The sequence below is a fragment of the Quercus robur genome, chromosome 4 (assembly GCF_932294415.1).
Source record: "Quercus robur chromosome 4, dhQueRobu3.1, whole genome shotgun sequence".
Classification (NCBI taxonomy): domain Eukaryota; kingdom Viridiplantae; phylum Streptophyta; class Magnoliopsida; order Fagales; family Fagaceae; genus Quercus; species Quercus robur.
This window is the reverse complement of record NC_065537.1, coordinates 28,736,994-28,761,225: the sequence shown is the minus strand read 5'-3', so window position 1 is coordinate 28,761,225 and position 24,232 is coordinate 28,736,994. Positions and strand designations below refer to the sequence as shown.

Here is a 24,232-nt window from a genome sequence, read left to right as displayed (position 1 = left end):
GTTAAAATGGTAAGGAAAGAAACAATCCTGAATAGGTATTGTCATACACTATTTGGTGATTACGAACAATATATAAAATCGTTTTTAGTACAATGTTGTATACTTGTATTGACTATTGACAAACATTCATTTTCCTAAAATTTTGAATTAAGTCTCCTGATATTCTATGGCTCAGTGTGATTGTCAGTTTCTTGGATTTGTTATTTAATTCATAGTTCTCAAGCTATTATAAGTAAATATAGTCAATGTTTTAGGGATGGCTATTGGTCTAGGCTTTACTTCATTCATGAAATGATTTCTTGAATAATTTGTATTTTAAACCTGCTTATTCAATTTCTTTACATTCTTTCCTAGGATTCATTTCTTATTTTTAGGTTTAAGCTTACAGTAATGAACCCAAAAAATAGGTGATTAGATGTACGAAATGTCAATCGTAATTTTAATTAGAATAAATTTTTATAAAATGCTCTAATGTAGAAAAATATCAATTTTCAAAAGCTTATGTAGTAACGTTAGGAAAAATTAATAAACACCAAAAGTTTTCATTTTATATTATATATATAGAGAAGTAGTTACTTGACTTTCCACTATTATTTATATGAAATCTTATCTTTAGATGACTCCATTGTTAATTATATAACCTAATACATGATTTTTTTTTTTTTTTGGGTGAACCAAACATACACACACAAAAGAGAGGAAAATGGATTCTAACACAAACGCTTAATAATTAATCTTAATTTATTTAAAATTTAAGTTTTAAAATATGCTTAAGCTTTTTTTTTTCCTATTTTATTTAAGCATAATTTATTAGCCAATATAGACAAGTTCTTTTTCTTTAAAAAAAAAAAATTTGAGTTCCAAAATGAATTTAAATATGGTTTTAATATTAAAACAGACCACAAAATTGGAAAAATTGATTCCACTTCCGGTTTTTACCAATTGAACCGGTCGGTTTGATCTAATTTTTAGAACATATTCTTAAAATAAAAAATAAAAAAAAGCCCATAAATCACTTTAACCGAAAAAAAAAGCCCATCAATTACCTTCCAATAAAAGCCCATAAACCCCTATCTCTAACAAAACTTTTTCCCTCACCATTCCCCAACCGTACCTTCTAATCAAGGAATGAAACATAAAAACTCTAATGACAATTCTAAAACCTTTGAATTTGAGAGCCAATCTGAAGTATAGAAAACCTTTTAGTTTCATGTTTCTGTTAAGTTTAGACATTCTTGCTTTAGTCTCTGTCTTCAGCTTTTCATTATTGTTAGAAGCCAAGTTATTGGTACACTCAGAACTAGGAGAGTGGTAGAGAATTCAATAGAGAAATTTCTTTGCTGGGGATGAAATTTGAAGTCTAGGCCTTTTAATTCTTGCTTTGGTCATAGTGTTTATAGGAGCATTTTTAATGGGTTTATGGTGGAATCAGAATTTGGTCTTCTTATTAGGCGGGTGGTGAGAATTTTCGTTAGGATGATGTTGATGTTATAGAAGTTTGTAGCTTTATTTTTTGGGGCTTAAGAATGATATTGTAGGCGTAGCATAGAGAAACCTACATTTTTCTGACATTGATATTGCCAAAAAATGAAGATAAGCTTCATACGTGGATGTTTTCCTTCTAATTTATCAATCTTTGTTAATCCCTCTATTGTACCAATCTTCTTCGACCCGTTTGCTTTTCTTCAATGTCATCCCCACCCACTTCTTTGAAGCCTCAAATTCCTCTCTTTCTAAGACCACCACTGGACTCAGCTTCTGTTTCTGACCTCTGGAAATGGCATAATTTGGCCTAAAATCTTGCTTCTTCGGTTGGGACAACTTTTCTAGACTCCAATGATGGTCCAGACTTGGGCATATTGTGCAGGGAGCTTAAGTGGCTCATGGAAGATGCAATTGAGGATCACAGTGTGTTTTCCCAAATGGGTATTGAAAACAATCAAACAAATGTAAGATTAAGGGCGGGCATAGAAGAGCTTTACAATCTGTGGAAGCAGAGGATTGAAGAGAGGAGGCCTTTTCAGTATCTAGTTGGGTGTAAGCACTGGAGGGACTTGGTGTTGAGTGTCCAAGATGGGGTTTTGATTCCGAGATCTGAGACTGAACTCATTGTTGACTTGGTGGCTGGTGTGGTTTCAAATAATGAAGGATTAAGAGAGGGATTGTGGGCAGATTTAGGAACTGGAACTGGGGCGCTTGCTATTGGAATTAGGAGGATTTTGGGGAATCGTAGGAGGGTCATTGCAACCGATTTAAGACCTGTCGCACTGTCCGTGGCAGCTTTTAATGTGCAGAAATATGGTCTTTAGGTTAGTGAAGTTATCATTGTAATGTAATGGTTCCAATTTCAATAATTTTACATGAAAACTCACTAAGTCTTCAGGTTAGTGAAGTTATCATTGTAATGTAATGGTTCCAATTTCAATAATTTTACATGAAAACTCACTAACAATGATAGTTTTCATCTCACAATCCATATATTGGACCATGTTACAAGCTAAAATGAAATGCAGGGAGTTTTTAATTTGCTTCTAGTAAATCATTTATTCAACATAGAAAGTGATAGATAGCCTCCAACTTTTTATTTTTATAGGTAAGATAGTCTCCGATTTTAGATCATCTATTTATTCAACATACGAGTGGATCTTTTTATAATAGAGTGACTAAATTTTCACTTTCTGTGTACTAGGGCGTCCCTTTTTTGATATCAATAAATCTTATCACTTATCAAAAAAAAAAAAATTTACTTTAGCCAGCAACTTACCGGAACTCTCCTTTTTCCGGGCTTGGGATCGGCATGAACAAAATATATGTGGCCGACTTTGATTAGTTTGTTGAGTTTATATAGCTGACCCTGAAATTTTGGGACTAAGGTCTAATTGTTGTTGTTATTCAACATACAAGTCCTCCATTTTTGCTCGTGAATGTACTGCTACTATATCTAATGAAATTTACTGAAGGATTATGTTCAATAAGATGGCCAAAGCCTTTACAGCATTCTTGATTCCCTTTTTAACCAAACCCTAGCCACTTATATGCTACCTATAATAAACTGTAGCCCCAATTATCATGGTTGTAGTAATTGTGTCCTGTGTTCTTGTGGTATTAGAGGGTTCAATATCAGGAATGCAAGGGAAATCTTTGTTGATTACTTAATAGGTTTTCTTTAAATTAAATTTACTAACATGCACAACTCTCCTCATTATTTATAATCTTCAATTGCATTAACAAGTCATCATCTAAGGTTCCTAATGCAAATGCACTTATAATGGCAAAACACAGTCATTGTCCTGGCAAGGACTTCAAAAAATTCTTGTAGGTGATCAGTAATAATTTTAACTACCAGACACCTTTTGGATATTTTTTTTTAAGACATCAATGTCCAAATTATTTGGACTTCAAAAAAAAAATGGGAATAATTTTCCATTAGTAGTTATCAAATTTGCTTTTCTTTTTCTTCCTTTTCTCCATTTCTTAGAAGGCATTCAGATGTTATAAATGAAAGTTCAAAGAATACTAAATTATTTTTCATTGGGGGGGATGAGGTAAATCTGTGATGTTTATTGTTAAAACAACACTACAAATAGTAAACTGGCTATGCAATGAATGCTGAGATCAAAATTTCCTCTAATGTAGCTCAAAGTTCCAAATATCCCTGCAGCTCTAAGTGCTGTCAAATTAAGAGGCATGAGAAGAAGAAGAGGCTGAAAAGAGCTTTGGCATATTTTTTCTTCTTTGGGATTGGTGGCACATTGATGCAATAATTTGCTCTTGGTTTGACAGCAATTGGAATAATAGGGAGGCTTTTGGAAATTTAAGTAACATTAGGGGATTGATTGCTCAGTTTTAAACTTTAGTGGGACAATGCAGCTCAGTTGATATAGTAAATATTTGTAATTAGCCTTTTACTTTACTATGAGAAATCTAAGTGTATTAAATTTTTAGTTTTCTTAATTTTCACTCTCATCTTTTCCCCCTCTTCCTTTCAGCAAAATAGAATATCTCTGATTTCTTTTCTTTCTTCATCTGCACTTTATTACAAACCACTCAGGATGTAATTGAATTAAGGCAAGGATCATGGTTCAAACCATTGAAGGATGTGGAAGGAAAACTTGCAGGTATTGTTAGTAATCCACCGTACATACCAAGTGACAATATCCCTGGGCTACAAGCTGAGGTTGGTAGACATGAATCGAGACTTGCATTAGATGGTGGTCTAAATGGCATGGATGATCTTCTCCATCTTTGCAATGGGGCTGCTTTGATGTTAAGACCTTGTGGATTTTTCATTTTTGAGGTATTGATCTTTTAATACCTAGAAGCCAGAGTTCAAAATTTTAAATGATCATACTACCTAATTTATATTATTTTTTGAAAGTTCAAATATGTGTATAAACACCCTTGAACGTTTAGACCCCCAAATTACAAAACAACCAATTCAAACTTTATGTCAAACAACTAGTGTGCGGAAAATGAACAAAAGCTATATAATAGAATTGGAAAACAATCTAAGCCATATTAAAATCACAACCACAGCAGAAAATAAAAGACAAAGATTAAGGGAAGAGAGATGCAAACACAAGGACAACACACGATGTGTTATCGAAGAGGAAACCGAAGTCCTCGGCGTAAAACCTCTCCGCCGCCCTCCAAGCGGTCAATAATCCACTAGAAAATGTAGTTGGGATACATGAACAGCAATAAACCCTCCAAGCCTAATCTACCCGATGTACCTAAGCCCTCCAAGCTTCTTGCTCCAACGAGGTTGCGCCGAACCTTTTTCTTTTCTAGCTTACCGGATTCCGCTACTAGACCGTAGCATCCGCCATCCTTGGCATCTTCCAATGCTTCCCAAAGCTCCAAAAACACTCAACACTCTAAATTGGTGTGGGTAGTGTTTGGATAGAAATCTCCTCTCAATAGGTATGACAATGAGAGAGGGAATGAGAAGAGACTACAAAGGTTTCTCTCTAAGAATGAGTAGCTCTCTCTGATTGGGTGGGTGTTTTGAAGAAACCTCTCTTAGGGTTTTTCTGTCTGAATAGCCACCCATATTCTGTGGGAATGAGGGGTATTTATATTGGTGTGGGAATAGAATGCGAAGAGTCAGTTTTTCCAAAAACAAGGCTAGCTGGCGACTTGACCTCGCGACTTGACTGAGTCGCGAGTTCAAGCCGCGAGCTAACTTAATGGCCAGTCTGGATTTTTGTCCTGTAGTGCTCCAGGTGGAATGACTGTTCAGCTCCCCTGCATGCTCTGCGCATGTGCAACTTTTGGCGGCTTGCAAGTCGCGAGCCTCCTGCGAGATCAAGCCGCGAGTCCCTGCTTCACTGCACAGTCTTGAATTTCTTCACACTCTCTCACACACTACCCTTACATGATTCCCACCTAAATACAGGGTTTCTAAGTGCTGTATTACAAGCAAATTTGTCATGGAATAAAGCCAATACATGGTTGATTAAATTCAACCTTACATTTTTCAACATTTTCTCAATGATAATGTTATAGAAATAATTGAAATTGCAATATCTGCAAGGTTGTTTTATATTCTGTGTGTTAAAATAAAATAATTTACACTGGAATTTACTTTGAGGTTAGATTTGTAAATTACAAGAGGTTGAGCCTTAGTGCATTGGCTAGTGCCTTCCACCAAAAGCAATAGGTTGTGGGTTCGAGTCTTGTATTCAGGCCCTCCTAACAAATTTGGAGGTAAGGCTGCCTATCATGACCTCTTTTAGACCCTAAAAAAGCGGGAGTTATGTGCATAGGGTACAATCTTTTTTTGGATTTGTAATTTTTTTTTTGGATAAGTAATAAAAATATATTAAAAAGAAGAGGGGTGTTACTTGAGTATACAGGAAGTATACATCAAGGATAGAAACAAATCGATTGCATAAAGTACAAAAGTGCATGAAAACATGGACTAAAGAAAAAGAACGACAGCCTAACATTGTAACCCAATCTAGAAGAGTCTTAAGGAAGAAGAGTTTAAGATCTGAAACTGATCTCTCTAAATCCTCAAAATGCCGATTATTCCCCTCCCTCCAAATGCACCACATCAAACAATGGGGTACAGCCATCCAAATAGCAGAATTCCAATGCCTCCCAAACTTTCCTTGCCAACAAGCCAGCAGCTCCACCACTGTTTTCCGCATAATCCAATGAATGCCAAACAGAGTAAACACCATAGACCATAAATCAAAAGCAAAGGAGCAATGGATGAGGAGGTGGTCAACTGATTCCCCATTTCTTTTACACATACAACACCAATCCAAAATCAAAATCTGCCGTTTCCTAAGGTTATCAATAGTCAAAATATTCTCCAAAGCTACAGTCCATACAAAAAAAGCAACTCTGGAGGGGAGGTGGTCAATTGATTCCCCATGTTTTTGGATTTGTAAATTATTGATGTTAAATTCCAATGCTTGTTAGCATAAGAAGGTATTTCTAACAAATTTGGGGGTAAGGCTACCTAATAACCTCTTTTTGACCCCACAAAAGCAGGAGCTATGTGCATTGGGTACAACTTTTTTTTGGATTTGTAAATTATGAATGTTAAATTCCGGTGCTTGGATTAGCATAAGAAGGGATTTCAACAATCCCTAAGGAACCTGAACACATCAATTCATAGTATCAAATTCCCAAGTATGGAATCCATCATCAACTGTTGTAGAAATTATATTTGTGAGAAAAAGGGTGCTGCTACACACGGATTGTACATGCATTAGTGTGGGTAAAGGAATGAGATGGGAGCCTGATGCATCTATTGTTGAATGCATACCAATAGTTAAGTTTAACAAAGAAATGAAGCACTTTGGTGAGTTAGGACTGGTCAAATTCGACCCATCAGCACAGGAAGGTTTTCGAATGGGAAGCCCCCTCCCAACCTTAGTCGTAGAGACTAAAACCCTTTGATACATGTCAAGAATTAGCAGACCTGATTGTAGGCCATCATGCTAGGTGGTCACCAAAGATGATACAAGAAAAAAAGGACCTGGGTAAGGTACTAACTTGGCTCTCTGCAAATGATACTGTCAATGTCTTATGACTTGTTGATGAAAAGGACAAGAACTTGACAGGAGACTAGGAAAGAAATAGAACTTGAGATGTTGATATGGGGATAATGAGAAGTTTAATGGGTCTGGAATCAGGATGGTTGGATTTGCTATGAGGATTCTTATATGGCTAATGCTGTTCTAAAAATACTATTAACAATGGTGTTATTTTAGTGACTTTAATATCTAGTTTGGATGAGTTCTGCTGTTCTGGAACCTTACACCTTTGCCTTGAACCAACCCCCAAATTTAATTTGGTTATGTTTTTATAGACCATATTGGAGTCCATAATTGGGTCAAAATGGTTCAGAACCATGTTTTTCTTTGTAATTGCTTGGTGTGCACATACCTCAACCCTTGTCTCTGTTGCATGGCTTCTAGTGGTTTTGTTTATGAAGAAGTCTAAATGTTTTTCTTTTTCTTGTTGCATGGCTTCTAGTGATTTTATATGCGAGGAAGTCTCAGTGTCGTTCTTATGCTTTTCCTTTTTTGGGTAGTTTGTGTCTCTCCTTTTTGTCTATTAATGTTACATTTTCAATATCTAGGGGACACAAATTATTTAATTTTACTTTCTCCCATGTTATGCCATATGGTTTATGCTAAAGTATTTCATACTCCTTTACAATACCTGCGTTTTTTGAGCTTGTTGAACATAATTTATATTTTACCCCTACTTTGGATTTCTTTTTTTGTTAAGTAATGTCAATTTAGTGAAAACAGAAAGTGTATACAGGAAGTATACAGTAAAAATAAATAAATAAAATAGAAAACACCAATGAAAAATAGACACAAAGAAGAGGGAAAGATACAAGCAAAGAACTTAATGGCGAATAAGAAAAGAATCTAAAAACTCCAAAGAATATGCCTAGAAAGTATAGGATTTCGAACTCCATTCATAAAGGGTCTTCAAAAACATTAACTTAAAATTAGGCAAAGTTAACTCCTTTCCCATAAATGTAGGCTGACTCTTCTCCGTCCAAGTGCACAGCATAAGACAAGCAAGAATGGAACCCCGCACTTCCTTGAATCTACAAAATTTCAAGGCTCCTTTTGAAGACTCCAACATTGGCATAACATAACTCGGCAATTTGGCATGACCCAAGTGATCCTAGGCAATATAAAAAAACCCACAAGTCACAAGCAATAGGACAATGTAACAGGAGATGACTTTCTGACTCACCATCAAATTTGCACAGGCAGCACCAGTTTGCCATGATAAAAGCCCTCTTTCAAAGATTATCCGTCACCTATATATTCCCAAGAGCCATCTCCCAAACAAAGAAAGCAATACTAGGCAGGGTTAGCGTTTTCCATATGCATTTCTATGGAAATTGGATAGGATTTAATTTACAGCCCTTACTTGAAACTGAAAGTTCAATTAGTGTGTAAAACACTAATGAATGTTTAGACCCCCAATTTCAAATTAAACCAACACAAGCTTATACCTAAATAATAGATGTGCGGAATAATAGGTATAAGCAAAAACCCAAAAAAATAAACAACTCTACACCATAATTAATCACAACACAGTAGCAATTAAAAGGTAAGAGTAAGGGTTAGAAAGATGCAAACACAAAGATAACACCGGCATGTGTTATCGAAGAGGAAACCAAAAAACTCAGCGAAAAACCTCTCCACCGCCTTTCAAGCAGTAAAATGATCAACTAGAGAATAAAGTTAGAGTATAAGAATAGCAAAAGACCCTCCAAACCTAGTCTACCCAATGTAATTGAGCCTTCCAAGCGCCTGCTACCAACTGGTTAAGCCTAACCGTGTCTTCTCTAGCTTTCCGGATCTCGCAATAAGCCCATTGCATCAATCAAATGAATTGGTCATCTTTGAACTGCTTCCCAAGTACCAAAATACCTCCTCACTGATATGGGTATGGTGATATAAGGATTTGGCTAATGAACCTCTCAAGAGCATGTCAGTGGAGAGAAAAGTAGAGGAATTTGGAAAATCAAAAGTCTAAGATTGTGGATGAGTCAATCTTGGTTTTCTTTAGGGTTTCTCTCTCAAAATTTTCTCTGAAAACTCTCTATATTTCGTGGATATAAGGGTATTTATAGTAGGGTATGTGAGGAATGTGAAAAGTTATTTTTTTGCAAAATAGGGCATTTTGGCGACTCACTCTCACAACTAGAACGAGTTGTGAGTTAACTGCCAGGCCAAACTGTACTTTTTGTCCTGTAGTACTCCAGCTGTCGTGACCCTTTAGTTTCTTGCATGCTTCACACGTGTGGCATTTTTGGCAAGTTGCTAGTCGCGAGTCACTTGCAAGAATCCTCCAATGCACACTCTTGAATTTTTTCACATTCTCTCACACACAACCCTTACATTATTCCCACCTAAATACAGGGTATCTATTTGTTGAAATTACAAGCAAACTTGGCACGGAATAAAGTCAACACATAATTGAATAAATTCAATCTTACAGAAACACTCTATAATTACTTTTAACCTGGAATCCAGTCTTAGGTGATAGAAGTGGAAACAATCTATTGGGACTTGTAGGGGTTACCTTCGCTGCATACAGATCATCCAAAAAATTGGGCCATAGAATCTAACTCCCAGACTTGTGCCTCTATGATGAAGACAGGTTTCCAATGCAATTGACCTTTAACCCAATCAAAATAGTCTGAAACCAAAGCCTTTTTGTCTCTAGCAAACCTGAACAGCTCAGGGTATCTATCTTGGAAAGTCCCATTGCTATCCCAATGATACTTCCAAAACAAAACTTGGGAACCAACCTCCACCTCAAAACAAGGGTATGAAGCAAACTTCTCCCAACCCTTCCTAATATTTTTCCATGGGCCTACCCATGAGGACCTTTTACCATTCCAGTGTACCTCTGACATCGAGTAGTACTATACTTGCTCTATCAATAACCCTTTGCGGTTTTGCCACAATGACTTCTGTTCCAACCCATACCTCCACAACCATTTCCCAAGCAAAGCTTGGTTAAAAATCAGCAGCTTTTGAATGCCTGGTACCCCTTGGATTGGATTGCACCTAGTAGACTAATAAACCAAATGCAATTTATGCGCCCCTTGAAGCCCACCCCACAGGAAGTCTGTATTTTTTCCAGCTTGTTGGCTACACTAACAGGAATGGGGAAGAGGAACAAGGAATAGGAAGGGAGACTTGAAAATGTACTCTTGATTAAAGTTAGCCTAATAGTCTTCCTCTAGATTATTTCCTCTCATTTCGTTTACATTTGATTTCACTTTTTCCTACAATGGGTGGAATATGAAATGATAGTAGAATGTATTAACTTTATATACTCTTATTATTCTTTTTATTCTCATATTATCATTTAGTACATATAAATACATATTGAATAAATTAAAAAAAAAAAAGTCTTATAGCCGTTACTTAAAAAAAAAAAAAAAAAAAAAATCTTATAGCGTCATAATTGGAATAAACTTCTACCCGGTACAGTTTTGACAACGTTGATTAACAAGGAATTCTTAAATTAAATTCTGTGTAAAGAAAGGGCAAACCATGGATGCCCGTAAGAAAGACTTCGCTTCTAAAACGAAAAGAATGGTGTACCCAGTCCACAAGACTCATTTTGTCCAGGAGAGGTAGTTGGTAGGTAACCTTATCCCCAATTTCAGAGAGGTTAATTCCTAGTCTCAAACTCATTATACATTTCTTGGGTAGATGGCACTTACCACTGCACCAAGGTTTGACATCTCTTGCTTCTAATCATGAAATGAACTATAAATCACATCTTGTTTAATCAAAGAACCAACTTTTTTTCTATGATAATTCTTTCAGGTAGGATGAGTACATGAAAGGGCAAAAACTCTAATACGAAGTTGATTTCCTTTTTTTTTTTTTTTTGGTCTTGTTCTCTTCCTTTGAGTCAGTAAACTTGACCGTGTGTTTTATCATAGATTTCCATATACTGCACATATAATTCATACCGTTGCCTTTTCCTATGAATTATACAGGGCCACAGGCCTTGAAGTTATAAAAAATTTGAGGTAAAGATTGTCATGAGGAAAGAATACAGTTCCTTCATTTCAACTCCCTCTCCCCCCCAACAGCAAAACATTGTACAAGCTGATAAGTAACACTGTAACGAACATTTTACAATGTACCTATTTGTGTGTGTGTATATATATATATATATATATATATTTTTTTTTTTTTGCAACATGTAGTTAATATAACTCATACCTATGATATGGTTGTGGCTTAACCCTCCACCCTTATTTCTGAGGAAAGACGCCATTTGCATCCTTAAATAGTCTAATAATCTGTTCCTCAGTTCTTACTTGGTTTCCTTGAACTCTCAGCATTCTTTTTAGCCAAATTTGACAAATTGTGGCTTCTCATGCTATTATATTATCAGGTCTCCTTACATCCAGCTACAACCACTTCCACTAATTATTTCACGTGGGTATGGGAATTGATGAGGGAAATGCTGTAAATCAACCCACAAGTTGAATCCTAGAGCCAAAATATAACCAGCTTGGGCTTGTAAACAAAGCTGAGTTTTATGCTACTTATTATATAGATGAACGGAAAATAAGGCCTGGTTGTTTAGCTGACATGGCTAGGGAAATGCATACATTGACTAATTTTCCTTCTTAAGTCTTTTCTAATGCAGTTTTCTTTATTTTAGTGACAACTGATAAGGACCACCGCATGAAAAAGCAAATAATTGTATTTGATAGTAGACAACCAAAAACAAAATGCAATAGAACTCAGGTAGTAAAAGAGAAATGATGAATATCTATAAACCTAAATAGCATTCAAAATGTAAGTACAAAACCTCAATCCACTTGCATTTATAAAAAATTACTAGAGAACCCATCTTAAACTCACTTCACTCAACCTATAGGTTCCCTAAACTGAAATCATATCAAGAGCTCGCATATTTCTCAGTCCAAGCTCGAGCAGTAGTCTCACACTTGGCTTTGTCGGTCTTGTACATATGAGCAATCTCGGGGACAAGAGGATCGTCCGGGTTTGGATCTGTCAGTAGTGAGCATATCGACAACAGCACCTGCAACCAATTATTGTAGTAATCAAACAATTTTTATTTTCGATTTTTGTTATACCCAAAATAATGGAAACTGGATTTAGATTTGAATGTGATGACTCTTGCTTTATTTATTTATTTATTTATTTTAAATTCAGAAGTTTCACATGAGAGCATTTGAGGTCAAGATATTTCTATTGAAAATTGCCGAAAGTATCAAACTCATTATTAAACTTGGGAATAAAGGGGGGTTTGATCTTGATGAATTTGCATATGGCGGCAAAGTTTAACTATGAGGGTTTAGCTTACTTTTAGTACTTTTTAGGCGAAAACATCATTTTGATCTCTACATTTTGGGGTCACGGTTCATTTAGTCCCTACATTTTGGTAGTAATCAATTTGGTCATTGTTGTTTTCAACTTGCAGTCAATTTAGTTCCTACTGTTAGCTCATAACGAAAAATGTTTATTTGACAAACGGTTTGCCTTGTTGGCACACATATGGCTAACATAATAATATAAAATAAAATAATCAAATATTAAAAAAGCCACTTTAATAATAAAAGAAATTCATGTTAGACAAAAAAAAAAAAATTCTAAAAGGATTAATTAAAAGAAAAAAAATAAAGAAAATGATTTTTTTAAAAAAAAATCTCAATTTCTGTTATTTTCTTTTCTTTTTGAATTCTTGCACTTTCTTAGCTTTTGTTTCTAAGCACAATACCCAGAACACAGCAATCTAACTTAAACCAATCAATAATTTATCAAATATCAAGACTCAATTTTCTCTTCAATTCTTTTCTTTTAATCTATTTTCTTAGCAGCCACATAATTGTCATACAACTATCAAAACCACCACAGATTTGACCACCAACAACCACCATCAATATCAAAACTACCAAAGGCTGAACCCCTCACTATAAACTCCTAAATTCCTAATCACAAACACTGGCAAACTCTCTAACGTTTTTCAAATTTTCCCTCCCAATTTTTTGTCACTTTCCCAAGAAAAACAATTCACAAAAAAGAAGGTGAAAATGCATGAGATTCTTCACATCCAGGGAGGCCAGTGTGGGAACCAAATACATGCGGAGTTTTGGGAGGTGGTGTACGCGGAGCATGGGATCGATTCAATGGGTCAGTGCATTGAAGTGCTTGGTATTGGGATTTTTTTGGCTAAACACTCGGTATTGAGATTTAATTTCATATTGTGGTGTTGCTGGGTGTTGGGTGGTGTTGGGTATTGTGTTTGGGAAATAAGAAAGTGCAAGAATTCTAAAGAAAATAAAAGAAAGTGAGGATATTTTTTAATTCATTATATATATTTTAATTAATCTTTTCAGAAATTTTGTGCCTAACATGGATTTTATTTTATTATTAAAATTCTTATGTGGATTTTTTAATGTTTAATTAATTGATTTTATATTATTATGTTAGCCACATGTACGTCAACAAGGCAAATTGTTTGCCATGTAAGCATTTTTCATTAATGAGTTAACAGTAAGGACTAAATTAACTGTACGTTGAAAATAACAAATTGATTGCTACCAAAATGTAGGGACCAAATTGACCGTGACCTTAAAATGTAGGGACCAAAATAGTGTTTTCGCGTACTTTTTAAAAATGAATCTCCTTTTGTTTTAATAAGAAATTACCATATCACTCGCTAACTAAATAAAATGTGGAGATTAAAACTCACTACCACTTACTATTGTATATTTAAAACAAAATGACATGTCTAGTTAAAAAAGTACTGGAGGTAAGCCAAACTCTAACTTTAAACAGCTGAAATTCTCTATATTATAATCCGAATTCGGTGCTATTTAAGGGGATATCAGAGCTAACAGCAGTAAAGCCAAGTCAGCACCACCAAAGGAAAATAAGCAATTAGGCCTGTTTGGTTGTGTTGTTTAAATAACAATTTTCGTTGTTTAAATAACACAATACGTATTTCCATAATACTTTTTCATCCACACGTATTTCCACAACACTTAAATAACATTGCAGAACAACATTACCAAACGGGTCATTGTTTGCCATATGGGCGTTTTTTCCCCGAATCAAACAAGTACTATTTATATTTATTCTATTTTTTCATATATATATATATTATTATTTATATTAGTTTTCAGTTTTTTGTCAATTTAAGGTACACTTAAATGACTTTTTTTAATTTCATATTCTGCCTTCAATCAACAATCATATCTTTCTCTTGCTTAGATTTTCTGCTTTATTGGTATTGGTAATCTTATTCTTTCGCTGAATTCAATTTAAATTTAATTGAAGGCTGAACTTGTTGATACCCCATTTTGTGTCTCACATTTAACCCCACTTGCATTACCTTGCATATTATCACCATTTAACATCTCCAAGGCAAGACGGTAATTTTGACCTTTTGATCTCCAAATACTTTTTATAAAAAAATCTTGAGGTCATAACGATCAAAATGACAATTCATGAGCATTAATCAGACCACTAGATTAAAAGATATCAAAGAAATAAGGTTTAACAATAAAGGACACTTGCATGAAACCAGTCTCGACCATAGGTGATTATGATATCTTAATTCTAATTGGTCTATTTTTAGTCTAATTTAAATTAAATGATGTGTCATATTCCTATTGGCTGTGTTGATACCTCATGGTTGTCGACCACCCAGAAATAGCGACATACACGCCCCTCCCTAGAGGGGGGGTTCGCGAGCTTGGGTGCATGCTCTCCTATGACTAATGAGTCATTTTTAAATTGTCACAAGTTTTTGAAGTCGCCACCAATCATTAGGTTTTTACTAAGGTGTGATTATTCATTTGACTCTGTTTGATTTTATTACCAATCTTAGGTTATGAAAAAGTCAATTTTTTCCAAATCTAACTGGATGATAAAAAATCTTGATTCTTGGTTCGAAAGTCTAGTAATGTGTGGGGAAGGTGTTAGGTACCCCACAACACCTGTTGTAAAACAGTCTTTTGTTTTTTGATAAATTCTTAATATTTGGTCATAGGCAGATAAAAACGAGCTACTAGCATTAGCTTTTGGGGCTTTAAAGAAATGGGCTTTGAGGAGTAAATTGGCCAATATAAAAGTTTAGGGGGGGTGTTTTGGCCAATGGTTGAAAGTTTAGGGGGTATATGAGCATTTTTCCCTAGTGTACAGAGGAACATTACTTACTCGGAGGATAACTGGGAAAAAGATAATTTTTAGAAGCATATGTTAAGTGTTGAATGTCACCCCAAAGATGTTGCTGACGAATTGATGTGCAAAAGGCCTGAAGCAATTAGCAAAAGAAGCCACAAAGAAAAACAATAGTATTCTGTTTTTGGCCCACAAAAATCCATGTTACTATACTTTCCAATATCATTCTATTTTTGAGAAATGCTACGTACAAAATATTTTCACAACAAAAAAAATTTCACAAAAAATCATAAGTGGTTAATTGTTATTGGGTTTAATTTGAACCTAATATTGAAATTATTTTTTTGTCTCACCAATAACAACTCGTAATAAACTACCACTTAAGTTTATTGGTGGTTAGTTGTTATTGGTTTTTTAAGTGTTTTGAAAATATTATGGACATAGCATTTCTCTTGGCTTTTTTTAGCATTTATGAGCACTTTGTATGTTGTAGTATTTGTTTTACACAATTCTTTTTTTTGGGGTTTAAGTTACTAGTTGTAATGCTTATCTCTCTCTGTTGCTTGCACGTATACATGGTAACCTTAGTTATCACGGTTCAATATATTCTTTTGTGCCACATTCTCACATTCTCTCTTTGTCTTAAGAATGAGTGTTACAAGAGTTAATGCTCTATGCATACATGTCTATTAGATTCAAAATCTGTCTGCCAGCTTGTCAAATAGCTAATGGATACTCTTTTTTTTTTAACTAAAAATTTCATTTATAGTATTATTGTTGATGCTCTAAATTGGGTTAGATCGACTTGGGAAAACAATCTTCCTATGGCTTGACCAATGACACCCAGTTGGAACCCTTCTGCTTAAATTTGGAAATATATAGGATTATATATGATGCAACAATCTATGAGGCTTTGGTGGATTCAGTCTTGAAAAATAGAACTGGTTTAGTTATACTCCAAAGACAATAAGTCTTGTAGATCCAAAGTAAAGGATAAGGCTATATGGACCAAAACTAAGTCAAGCTGCTTCTCTTGTGTAGCCACATATACAGAGATTTATATGCTTTAGGGAGGTCCTAGACTATTTGCTGTTTGTCATATCTGATTCATCAAATATTGGGCAGTTATAGTGATGGGTGATTGGTCTTCTGTTCTTTTATATAATAAATTGAAACTTACATTGATTGTTTTATTCTCTACAGCCACAAGATACTATAATCTAAAACTTTGAGTTTAAATGGAAATTAAACGAAACATCCATTTTTATTTGTATACTAAAATAATGTTGCATAAAGCATCTAAATTTCTAAACTAACATGGCATCTTTGATACATTCCCTTCCTATAAAGACTTTTAGGAATTGAATTGATTATTTGTACAAACACATAATCACACATTACAGTAGTAGAATCCAGCACAGTAAATGAAGATGACTCCTACACTTGAAGAGAGAGAAAATCATGATTCCTACATTAGAAGAGAAAGAAAATCATCCATTAATCATTTCAACAAGGGGTATAAAACTAGCTTGAAATTAAGATCACGACTCATAATCCCCTGCATAATCCAAGCATTACTAAAGACATTTAATCTCTTCTAGTTGTTCTAGGCCTCTGCAATTCACAAAAATGTTCGTTAGCTCACCATTTTATACCCTGATAATATAAAAAACAATAACTATTACAAGGTTACAAGGTCGTGGATATTAATAAGATGACAATTTCTATTTAGCAATTTGACCGCGAGTGAGAAATGAAAATATAATTTCCATGCTTAATGAAAAGGTAAACATAAAATTTCCATGCTTTTTGAAAAGAAGTATTTGGAAACTGAGTGAAATCAACATAAATGACTAGGACACATTACTTAGAGTAGTCTTATAGTAATTAAAATGAAATGTCTCTTACTGGAGCTCTACTTGGTCTAGCTCTGCGAATCCCCAAACCAACAAAAGTACTTTTTATCAATTGTAGTTCCTTAATGACTTCCTCCATATTGATTCTCTCTTTTGGAGATTCCAATGAACATAAGATTCCGATATTAAGGATTGATAGTAAGCATTTTTGCAAATCCACATCAATATGCCTAAAGTCCTCAGTATTATTAGCTTCTTCTACTTCATTTTCATTGTCATTATCATCTTCTTTTGTTGCCATCATTGCTGTAGTTGCTACTCCCATTCCTTCAACTTCTCTTGGCAAAAGCATTGGATCAACAACTTGAATGAGCTTTTTGGTAAGGACATCCTAACAAAGTTATGGAGATTGAGACCATCTTTAAACATATCATCAATGGGCTCCTTCCTGTAAACATTTCTAACACAAGGACTCCATAACTATATACATCCCCTTTAGTTGATGCTTCACTGCCCATGCCATACTCTACAACTCATGGAATGGAGGGAAATTAAGCAATATTCTATCTATTAAAAAAATATGGATTTAGGGTTTACAAACTGCAAAGTTAAGAAAATAAAACTGTATGTTTTTAGACCCCTTAAAACCACAATCAGATTAACCTAGGTAATTAGCCAAGTGATTACTTAGTCAAATTAATAAATCTAGGTTAACACAAATATATCATATCAATGTATAGCAGCAGAAAATAAAAAACACAATGATATGATAACTCAGGAAAACCAAACTGGTAAAAAACCTGGAGAGGATTTAACCTAGCTATCCTCAAGGTAAAAAGCAAATCCACTAGAAAGAATCGAAATTTTAGTAGAAACTTACTGACATGACCACGTGCAAGTTCCGAGACCACGGACTCCTTCTTTCTTTGGCCTTTGCAAAACACAGACACCCATGTTTGTGACTTTGAGATTCCACTCAAAGGTTTAGCAACACAAACTCTCCTGTTTGTGACTCCAAGACCACCCTTGAAGGTTTAGATTATCAGCACATTCGATGACTAGAGAAGGCAGCAACTTCTACAATACTGGATCTTGAGATTCTTCAAGGAAGAACACCGGTAGAAGATATGAGAGAGATGTTTGGAACAAAACCCTAAAATACAAAAGAGGCACACTCTTCTTTCTCTGAAAAGCCTCATAAAAATGTGCTTAGAGTTTCCTTTATATACTGGGAGAAGTAGATTAGAAACCCTAATCCTTAATGGGCTTGAATTGCAGTTTGGGCTTAATTAAAATTTTGCAGATACGACTTTCGATCGATCGAGCCTGTCTTTTGATCGATCGAACCAGACAGATTATGAAATCTTCTTCCTGCAGCTTGTATGTTCTTGAATCTTGACTTGAATCACCTAGAGTATTGTCTAATAATACCTATAGACTCTAAGATCTATATCTAGACAAGTTTGTATTCACGATTTGTCAATTGTTCTAAACTTTTAGAACCTAACAATCTTCCCCTTTGGCAATTCGTGACAAAACTTTCATACAAAATGAAATACTCAAATACAAGAACAACCAAATACAATAAAATGCCCAATTACATCACAAATTCCAATCTAAGACTTCCTAACCAAGAAGTTGCCAATAAGAGGTAGAAGGTCTTGATCAGAATGTATCTATCTTTCTAGAAACACTCAACAAACACATTACCGCATGTGTGAAAAGAAAGACATATAAACAATAATATGAAACAGAATATAAAAAACAAAAGTAAATTCTAACTCTCCCCCTAAGTTAGATACATCAAAAAGTTTTTATATTCTCCCCCTTTCAAAAACAATTTCAACTTCCTCTAAACAAAACAAACAAGATTCCCACATTTCATTTATTTTATATTCTCCCGCTTTCAAAAACAATTTCAACTCCCCCTAAACAAAACAAATAGGATTCCCACATTTCATTTATTTCTCCCCCTTTTTGTCACGTATTGACAAAGGCAACTCAAACAAAGAGTAGAGTGACAGTAAACATGAGAGAAAAAAGAGAACCAAGGGAACAAAAAACAGTTTAGCTCTATAAAAAATAGAGGCAACTCCCCCTATGAAGAGCAACAACTCCCCCTAAGAACAACAAAGGTTAAAAAAAAACTTTTCTCCTTTTATAAAATTAGGAAAAACAAAACAAGTTTTGGGAAAAATTTAGGAGGTAGGGAAAACAAAAACACACTGTGAGAGTGCCTTTTTTGTGACACTCAGGCCCAAGGATCCCGGGCCGAGTAGTTTGTGGTTTGATGGACTGGGCTTTGATTCACCGCAGCTAACAGGCTGTTTAAGAATCAAGTAGTGCACAATGCATGCTTCCTACAATACATGTAAACTGACAAGTAAGGATATTTGTATTGAAAGACAAATCAAAAACGGCAAAGTAAATGTAGAGATCAGAATAACAAAAGTACAAAATAACGTTATAAGGATCCTTAAATCAGTGAGAAATATTTCATTGAAATTTTCTTTGTTATGGTTACAGTACGCTCACTAAGATGTGATACAAGGTTCAAGCAAGCTCAAAAATTACAGTCTTGAATGGCTATTCCAACCTTCAAGACTTGCAAAGTTTGATTCTTTTTGAATCTGAGTATGTGCAATAGTGGCTTTTTATAGGATACCGGGAAGTAATGTCATTAACTTTCCTTGAGTTTTCTTTCATTTTACAGAATTTTATCAATAGCTCTTTCACCTCTCCAATCTCTGCCTTCTTCGCAACCTTTCCCTCCCTTTTATAGTGATATTTTGGAGTCCCAGGGGAACCATTGGTTCCCCTGTTTTGTCCTCTGGTTAACAAGGCATGTACCTTGCCAATCACTCAACAGGTTCTATTCCCTATTTTTTCATTCTTCCCTTCTTTTCAGCTTCGATTTCTCTGAAAGTCCATGGCTAGTTACCTATTTCGGGATATGCTGAGGTCATGCCTTTCTCGATCCCTTCGTTTGGCAGTTCTTCCTTTTTGCCTTTTTTCCCAACCAGGCAGAATCCCATTCTGCCGGTTTGAAAGTCGTCCGTTACCATTCCCTTTTTCGTACTTCTCCATTCTGGTTCCCCGAGGTGCTTCCTGCTTGCACCATGAGAGGTCGTTGATTCTTTCTTCTTTTCTTGCTGGGTTGTTTGGCGCTTGTGACTTCTACTCTGTTTCTTATTTTTCTTTTTGTCATTTTCTTTCGAACTGTCTTAATCTTTCTTTGACTTTGCTTATGCGCCTAGGAGGATCCGTGCCTCTTGGTGGTCACTGAGGTTCCTGGCTATTTCTTCTTTAATCTCTTGACGTGGGCTTCTCTTCCTTCTTGATGCTTCTTTTAGGCTTCAAGCCTCTTGGGCTTGCCACTTCTTCTCTTTCGTGATCCCCTTGCACTTGCTTCCTTGGGCTTGGCTTATTTTCTTTCGGGCTTGGCTCACTTCTTTGGGCTTGGGTACTGTAATCTTTTTTTAGACCTCAAAACACACAAACCAAACTTAAAAACTAAGTTGAGGATACACATGAAGAATTAAATTTATGATGGAAGTCCACGCCAGCGCCACAGGAACGTAATCCAAATACTGCACATCGTTAGAGGGATCTGTTTTATTTGATTCCAACCACTGTGTCTCTGCTAGGAAGGCATGTGTGCAAGTATTCATGTTGTTTGTTGTACTCTCCAAAGTAACATTAAGTCGTTGAATCCCAGAAGTAGGGACTGTGGTCTGGCAGCAGTCGAACCCTGTGCATTTACCTCTCAGCTTTTGATTATTGCAATCCGTCTTGCAACCAAAAAACACCATAGAATCATGACCAACCATTGTGGCCTTGTTGTTGCAACCAACTGAAACGAATATATTCCCATATGACGAGAAGAAAAAAGGAGTTTTGGAGATGTCCACAACACCATCCCTTTCCGCCACCGAACTCTTATTTGGGCAGTTCGAAGAAAAAATAGGCATCATGACTCGAATGAGTCCGGGCTCAGAAAGAGGATCCTCATCAATATTAAAAGGATCAATAAGTCTGATTTCCAGTACCTCCACTTGAATGCTGGGTAAGAAGGCTATAGCAGCAGCCGCAACTCCACTTTCATTGCAAACAATTTCATACGTCTTGTGCATGAAGCAATTGCTTCCGATTCCAAACGGATATGGAATCGAAACATTTCCACATCTATCAGGACAATTGTGTTTTGCCATAGGTGGTGCTCCTTCTGCTAATCCATATGCCACTGCCAGCAGAAGTAAGAAAGTAATTCTCATTACAAATGTCACAGCCATTTAATTTCTGGGTGTCTTTTACGGTTCAACAAAGCAATATATATACACCTACATACATGGCCTCGCAAGAAAAGCATAGCTAGATAAGATATTTTTCCGCAACGATTTTGTTCCTTCGTTTACTTGGACTTTATTATGTAAAAAGAGAAAAAGAGGAGAGAGAGGGAGAGAGCGAGAGAGAGAGAACCATTGAATGTGAAAAAGGCGAACGTATATTCTCCACAAAAAAAAAAAAAAAAAAAAAAAAAAAAAAGTCATTACAAAAGAGCTATCATGTTATTGTCTTTAACCTTTAAAAAAACAAAAAAAATAATAATATTACAAGTACTATGAACAGAAAGAGTCATAAACCACTTTGTTACTTAAAAAAAAAGGGTTACCATGAGATTGTCTTCTATGGGTTTCCAACACTTTATATAAACTATTTTTTATGCATACATGCATCTATACAAAGAATTATCCAACCAACCGTTTTGTTCTTAATATTGTAATAAGTAACTTATTATAATGACTATGAACAGAAAAAGTCATAAACCACTGTTTTATCTAACATATACACAGACCAAGATGTTATCAAAAAAAAAAAAAATACAGGCCAAGATTATCTTTTAGTACCATTTTTTATGGTAACCTTTTTCTAATCTTTTTCAGTCAAAGTCTTCGTCCTAAGAGAAAAATAAATAAGAGTTTATCTTTTATTAATTTCCATGATTTCCCCAACACCCAACCCCCCCCCCCCCCCCCAACAAACGCATGCATATATTTTACAATTTTTATGAGTTTACATTAGAAAATGTTCTCAAACCACTCTGTTTTAATGCACATACCATTAGTAAAAGATTACCGTACATGCAATTTTAATTTTTAATTTCATAGAAGCTTTAACAAGTGCATAGATCTTGTGCATCAAATTTGAGACACAGAATATTGGGCTGTCTTTTGGTATTTGGTAATATGGTCATTGGAGAAGTACGATTAGATCGGTAGAACATGACATGCCACATAGATTTTTCTTCTCTGTAAACAATTATTTGATGGTGTAGTTACATTTAAAAAAAAAAAAAAAAAATCTTCACCATATTTTTTGCTCAGATTTTTGTCTTTGCGGCCCAGATTTTTTCCCATTCAATTAAAAAGTAAATATTTTCTCCAAAGAAAAAAAAAAAGAAGACTGGATATAATAAAAATAACCATCCGGTTATTACTTATTTTCTCCAAAAAAAGAAAGAAAAGAAACGAATGAGGAGTCCGTTCAGGTTATGTAGGATTCCTCATTCTTCCCTGATAAACCCGATTTTTACTGGACTGGGTTGCGGGTGGTTGTGAACTCGATATACTGTAGTTGTTTAAAGACCCTTAAATACTCGATTTATATAAAGACCCTTACATACTCGATTTGTATGTGACGTGTTCCTCACCCTTCACACATCTCACTCGATTGCAGTGTCGCGGGCCAAGGAGCTAGTCAGTTCCTTAGCTTGCACGTGTCCCCTCTAAACTTTGTTTTCCCTCCTCAAGAAGTGGTAAAGAAGATGGGAAAACAAACAGCTCAGCGTTGAGCAAAAGAAGACAACACGTAAACGAACTTTTCTTTGAAAATATTGAGTTGACAGTACACTTCTCCCAAAAAAACAAAAAGTTCACAGTACACTTCACAAGTCACTAGCTTAGATACACACGGCAACTACTTAGTCACCAAAGTACAGTTGCTTCACTGCACATACTTCACACTTCACAAATGGGAACCAAAAAAAGACTTTGCAGAGAACAATTGAGTTAACAGTACATTTCTCCCCAAAAAAAAAAAAAAAAAAAAGAGTTGACAGGACACTTCACAAGTCACACTAGCTTAGTCGGCAACGACTTACTTTAATAAGATACACTCAGTCACCAAAATACACTTGCTTCACTCCACATACTTCACACTTCACAAATGAAACCAAAAAACACTTTGCAGAGAACAATTGAGTTGACAGTACACTTCAAAAAAAAAAACAAAAAAAGTTGACAGTACACTTCACAAGTCACACTAACTTAGTCGGCAACCACTTACTTTTATAAGATACACTCAGCCTTTTTTTTTTGGATAATCAAGATACACTGAGTCACCAAAATACACTTGCTTCACTCCACATACTTCACACTTCACAAATGGGAACAAAAAAAGACTTTGCAGAGAACAATTGAGTTAACAGTACAGTTCTCCCAACAAAAAAAAAAAAAAAAGAGTTGACAGTACACTTCACAAGTCACACTAGCTTAGTCGGCAACCACTTACTTTTATAAGATACACTCAGTCACCAAAATACACTTGCTTCACTCCACATACTTCACACTTCACAAATGGAACCAAAAAACACTTTGCAGAGAACAATTGAGTTGACAGTACCCTTCTCCCAAAAAAAAAAAAGAGGTGACAGTACACTTCACAAGTCACACTAGCTTAGTCGGCAACAACTTACTTTTATATGATACACTCAGTCTTTTTTTTTTATAATCAAGATACACTGAGTCACTAAAATACACACATACTTCACACTTCACAAATGGGAACCAAAAAAGACTTTGTAGAGAACAAACAAAAGAAGAGAGTCCATGCCATGTGAGAGGTCTGGTGAGGAGCAAAAGAAAGCCCTTGCGACGAAAGAAGAGTCCATGCCGTGTCTCACGTCCTAACCATCAAATCTGACTAATATCGATTTTTTTGATTGTTTCTTTTGGTTTAAGTTATAAATCAGGTTTTAAAGACGATTTGTGGACGCCATAAGTCAGAAGATAAAAACTTATAAGCCTTAAATCGAGTTTTAAAACTCGAGATATTATTAAAAAATATAATTTCAAAACCATGTCTACTAATTATATAATTGAAAAAATGGAGTTAATTCCTAATTTTAGCTCTAAA

The 24,232-nt window shown here is 35.2% G+C and overlaps 2 protein-coding genes and 1 pseudogene across 2 annotated transcripts in view; 1 reads left to right on the top strand and 2 right to left on the bottom strand.

Moving 5' to 3' along the window:
• The window catches only part of LOC126721078 (wall-associated receptor kinase-like 8), a 75,524-nt gene extending 54,159 nt beyond the window's left edge, over positions 1 to 21,365 (bottom strand). The window contains exon 1 of the mRNA XM_050424080.1: positions 21,252 to 21,365. Within this exon, the coding sequence (XP_050280037.1) occupies positions 21,252 to 21,330 (79 nt within the window). The 5' untranslated portion in view covers positions 21,331 to 21,365. The remainder of the gene's footprint in view (positions 1 to 21,251) is intronic.
• On the top strand, positions 1,122 to 11,174 carry LOC126721080 (uncharacterized; annotated as a pseudogene).
• Positions 16,528 to 17,400, bottom strand: LOC126721082 (uncharacterized). The gene is made up of 2 exons (XM_050424083.1): positions 17,091 to 17,400; positions 16,528 to 16,796 (listed from the first exon to the last, which is right to left on the bottom strand). The coding sequence occupies exons 1-2, from the start codon at positions 17,388 to 17,390 to the stop codon at positions 16,770 to 16,772; spliced, it is 327 nt and encodes a 108-aa protein (XP_050280040.1). The 5' UTR covers positions 17,391 to 17,400; the 3' UTR covers positions 16,528 to 16,769.
• Positions 21,366 to 24,232: the final 2,867 nt, after the last annotated feature.